General features: G+C 49.3%; 1 protein-coding gene across 1 annotated transcript in view; it reads left to right on the top strand.

The window, feature by feature from the left end:
- Nucleotides 1-5,000, top strand: part of LOC142915378 (uncharacterized) — a 35,100-nt gene that overhangs the window by 17,362 nt on the left and 12,738 nt on the right. Inside the window, exon 8 of the mRNA XM_076061211.1 lies at nt 3,573-3,882. Coding sequence (XP_075917326.1) covers nt 3,573-3,882 — 310 coding nt within the window. The remainder of the gene's footprint in view (nt 1-3,572; nt 3,883-5,000) is intronic.

Here is a 5,000-nt window from a genome sequence, read left to right as displayed (position 1 = left end):
CTGGAGCCAGTCATAAGCACACTGCCCAGGTATGGGAAACTCTCCACTCTCTCCACAATTGCCCCATCACCGATTGGGAGTTGTGGGGTGGAGTGTCCGATGGTACAAAATACCCAGGCAGGTGCTTAGTTTTGGTGGGGCTGATGGTAAGGCCCCACCTCTTAGTGGTAAGCTCCAGTCTCAGCAGCAGCGTCTCCAACTCCTCCTCTGAATGAGCAGCTATTACCAAATCATCAGCATACATAACGTGGTTGAGCAAGAGGGAGCCATCCCTTGACCGCACCCGGGCGTCGATCAGCCTCCCATTCTATCTGTACCATATGGAGATTCCCCCGGTACAGCTATTGAAGGCTTCACGAACTGCGTGGTCAAAATAGATGTTAAATAATGTGGGAGCCAGAGGACATCCCTGTCGCACCCCAAGGTGTACAGGGAATGGCTCTGACTCCCGGCCACGTAGTTTTACCCGGGCCTGCTCACCATCATGAAGGTCCTTAATGATCATGAGCAGAGGGTCAGGTACTCCAAAAGCACGAAGAACAACGCAGAGCCCAGGCCTACTGATGGTATCATAGGCCTTAACCAGGTCAATAAAGCAGAGATGTAGGTCTTGTTGGATTTCCCTACACCTCTGCTGTAGCAGACGGACAGAAAATATGGCATCTGTGCAGGACCGCCCTTTCCTGAAACCGCATTGGGGCTCCGCAAGCCTCTCCTCAGCGTGCCTGGCAAGGCGATGTTGAATAATCCTTGCCAGGACCTTTCCCGGCACACTGAGTGAGATGCCCCTGTAGTTGTTACAGTCTGTACGGTCCCCCTTCTTAAAAAGGGGGACCACCAGGGCATCCTTCCAATCCTGCGGAACCCGTCCAGTGGTCCAGACTGTTGTTATGATGTCATATAGGGCAGTCTGTGCACAAACGCCGCCCTCCCTCAGCATTTCGCTTGGGAGATCATCTCTGCCCGCTGCCTTTCCTGGTCTCAGACTCCGGATCGCCTTCAGTACTTCCTCAACAGATGGCACCTCAGCCAGCCACTCACAGGGGGTGACTTCTTTCAATACTTGAGGCACCGCAGCCTCAGCAGGGTCATCCTCACTCTGTGCCACGATGTTTTCCTGGCTGAGGGATTTTCCCTCCCCCAGGACCTCACAGAAATGCTCAGCAAATCTGCAAACCTGTTCCTGGGGGTCGGAGATTGCGTCACCGTTTTTTCCCCTAATGATGGTAATAGGTGTGGCGCTGCAGATTACTTTTTTGATGGAGTTAAATAGAGATTTGTGATCACGGGCCACTGAGGCAGACTCCATCTCCTCAGCAACCCGTGACCACCACCCATCCTTGCAGCGCCTCACGGCTTTCCGAACCTCCGAGTGAAGGCTGCGGTAAGCCTCCTCATTCTCTGACGTGGGATTCTGTAGCCGATGACAATGGGCCTGTCGCTTTTTCTCAACCATCCTGAACACCTCCTCTGTCAGCCAGGGTCTCTGGGGAGGTCTGGACCGCGTACCCAAAGCAGCCATTGCAGCTGCATGAGTCACAGTCCTAAACCTCGCCCATTTACCCTCGACATCAGGAGGAGTCGGGGACGATGCCAACCCCAGCCGCAAGCGATGATGAAATTCTCGCTTGCAACTTTCATCAGATAACTGAGACCAGGCCACTTTAGGTTGGAATGGGGTCCTGGGTGTACACCCTCCACCGGAGTGGAAGAATGGCAGGCGCATCTTACAGATGACTAGTCGATGGTCAGAGGGCAGATCAGCTCCACGGTAAGTCCTGGTGTCAAGGACATGGGCTCGTATCCGCTGGCCCGTCACTATGTAGTCCAGCAGATGTTCTTGCTTGGATCCGGCATGCATCCATGATGTTGTGTGGATGCGCTGATGCCGGAACAGCGTGTTGGTAATTACAAGACACAGACACACACAGATATACACAGACACACACACAGACAGATACACACAGACACACACACACAGATATACACAGACACAGACACACACAGATATATACCGACACACACACACAGATACACACAGACACAGACACACAGATATACACAGACACACACAGATATACACAGACACACGCACACAGATATACACAGACACACACACAAATATACACAGACACAGACACACACATATACACACAGATACACACACACACAGATATACACAGACACACACAGACACACACACACAGATATACACAGACACAGACACACACATATTCACACACACACAGATATACACAGACACACACACAGATATACACAGACACACACACACACAGATATACACAGACACAGACACACACAGATATACACAGACACACACACAGACAGATATACACAGACACACACACACAGATATACACAGACACACACACACAGACAGATACACACAGACACACACACACAGATATACACAGACACACACACACAGATATACACAGACACACACACACACAGATACACACAGACACAGACACACACAGATATACACAGACACACACACACAGATATACACAGACACACACACACACAGATATACACAGACACACACACACAGATATACACAGACACACACACACACAGATATACACAGACACACACACACAGATATACACAGACACACACACAGACAGATATACACAGACACACACACACACAGATATACACAGACACACACACAAAGATATACACAGACACACACACACAGATATACACAGACACACACAGATATACACAGACACACACACAGACAGATACACACAGACACACACACACAGATACACACAGACACAGACACACACAGATATATACCGACACACACACACAGATACACACAGACACAGACACACAGATATACACAGACACACACAGATATACACAGACACACGCACACAGATATACAAAGACACACACACAAATATACACAGACACAGACACACACATATACACACAAATACACACACACAGATATACACAGACACACACACACAGATATACACAGACACAGACACACACAGATACACACATACACAGATACACACAGACACACACAGACACACACAGATATACACAGATACACACACAGATATACACAGACTCACACATAGATATACACAGACACAGACACACAGACACACACAGACACACACACAGATATATACAGACACACAGACACACACAGACACACACACAGATATACACAGACAGATACACACAGATACACACAGACACAGACACACACAGATAGACACAGACACACACAGATAGACACAGACACACTCAGATACACACAGACACACACACAGATACACACAGACACACACACACACAGATATACACAGACTGTCTCTGTCTCTCTGTCTGCCTCTGTCTCTCTCTCTCTGTCTGTGTCTCTGTCTCTCTTTGTCTGTCTGTGTCTCTGTCTCTCTGTCTGTGTCTCTGTCTCTCTGTCTGTCTCTCTGTCTCTCTGTCTGTGTCTCTGTCTCTCCGTGTTTCTGTCTCTCTCTGTCTCCCCGTAACTCCCCGTATCTCCCCGTGTCTTCCCGCTCTCATAGTCAACACCACCAACACCACCACCACTCCCACCACCACCCCCACTCACCACCAACACCACCACCACTCCCACCACCACCCCCACTCCCACCACCACCACCCCCACCACCACCCCCACCCCCACCACCACCCCCACCACCACCACCACCACCCCCACCACCACCACCCCCACCACCACCTCCTCCTCCTCCTCCGTGCGCTTGATGTTGACGCTGATGGTGACGCTGATGGTGGCGGTGGCGGCGCCGTTTCTGGCGCCCTTCCTGCTGGGCACCGCGTGGGGCATTTGGAGCGCCGCCGGCAAGCGTCCCGGTGAGCGGCGGTGGTGGTGGTGGTGGTGGGGGTGGTGGTGAGGGCGGTGGTGGTGGTGGTGGGGGCAGTGGGGGTGGTGGTGGGGGTGGGGGTGGTGGTGATGGTGGTGGCGGTGGTGGTGGTGGTGGTAGTAGTGGGGGTGGTGGTGGTGGTGGGGGTGGTGGTGGTGGTGGGGGTGGTGGTGGTGGTGGTGGTGATGATGGGGGTGGTGGGGGTGGTGGGGGTGGTGGTGGTGGTGGTGGCGGTCTGCTGAGATGTTGACTGCCTCGCCGGGCACGCGGGAGGTCTCGCTGCTACGGTATGGACACAACATTGCCGTTGTGTCCACAGTAGGGCTCGTTGTTGTGTTACATGGCGTGAATATCTCAATGCTTTGTCATTAAAGCCTTCACCACCTGACACAGCCAATTAGTTACTAGTTCATAGTGTAGTGTGTAGTGTAGTGTGTTGTGTATATGTATAGTGTAGTGTATAGTGTAGTGTAGTTTATAGTGTAGTGTATAGTGTAGTGTGTAGTAGTGTGTATAGTGTAGTGTATAGTGTAGTGTATAGTATAGTGTATAGTGTAGTGTATAAGTGTAGTGTATAGTGTAGTGTATAGTGTAGTGTATAGTAGTGTATAGTGTAGTGTATATTAGTGTATAGTGTAGTGTATAGTAGTGTATAGTGTAGTGTATAGTGTAGTGTGTGGTGTAGTGTATAGCGTAGTGTATAGTGTAGTGTATAGTGTAGTGTATAGTGTAAAGTGTAGTGTATGGTGCAGTGTGTAGTGCAGTGTATAGTGTAGTGTAAAGTGTTGTGTATAGTGTAGTGTATAGTGTAGTGTATAATGTAGTGTATAGTAGTGTATAGTGTAGTGTATAGTAGTGTAAAGTGTAGTGTATAGTGTAGTGTGTAGTGCAGTGTATAGTGTAGTGTATAGTAGTGTATAGTGTAGTGTATAGTGTAGTGTATAGTAGTGTATAGTGTAGTGTATAGTGTAGTGTATAGTGTAGTGTATAGTGTAGTGTAGTGTATAGTGTAGTGTATAGTAGTGTATAGTGTAATGTATAGTGTATTGTAGTGTATAGTGTAGTGTATAGTGTGGTGTATAGTGTAGTGTATAGTGTAGTGTATAG

Source organism: Petromyzon marinus, unplaced genomic scaffold (assembly GCF_048934315.1).
Source record: "Petromyzon marinus isolate PM22_M1 ecotype Great Lakes invasive population unplaced genomic scaffold, UKy_Petmar_22M1.pri1.0 PM_G_Scaffold_30, whole genome shotgun sequence".
Classification (NCBI taxonomy): Eukaryota; Metazoa; Chordata; class Hyperoartia; order Petromyzontiformes; family Petromyzontidae; genus Petromyzon; species Petromyzon marinus.
Note: the sequence above shows the minus strand (reverse complement) of the source record. Positions and strands in the feature narration are given on the sequence as shown.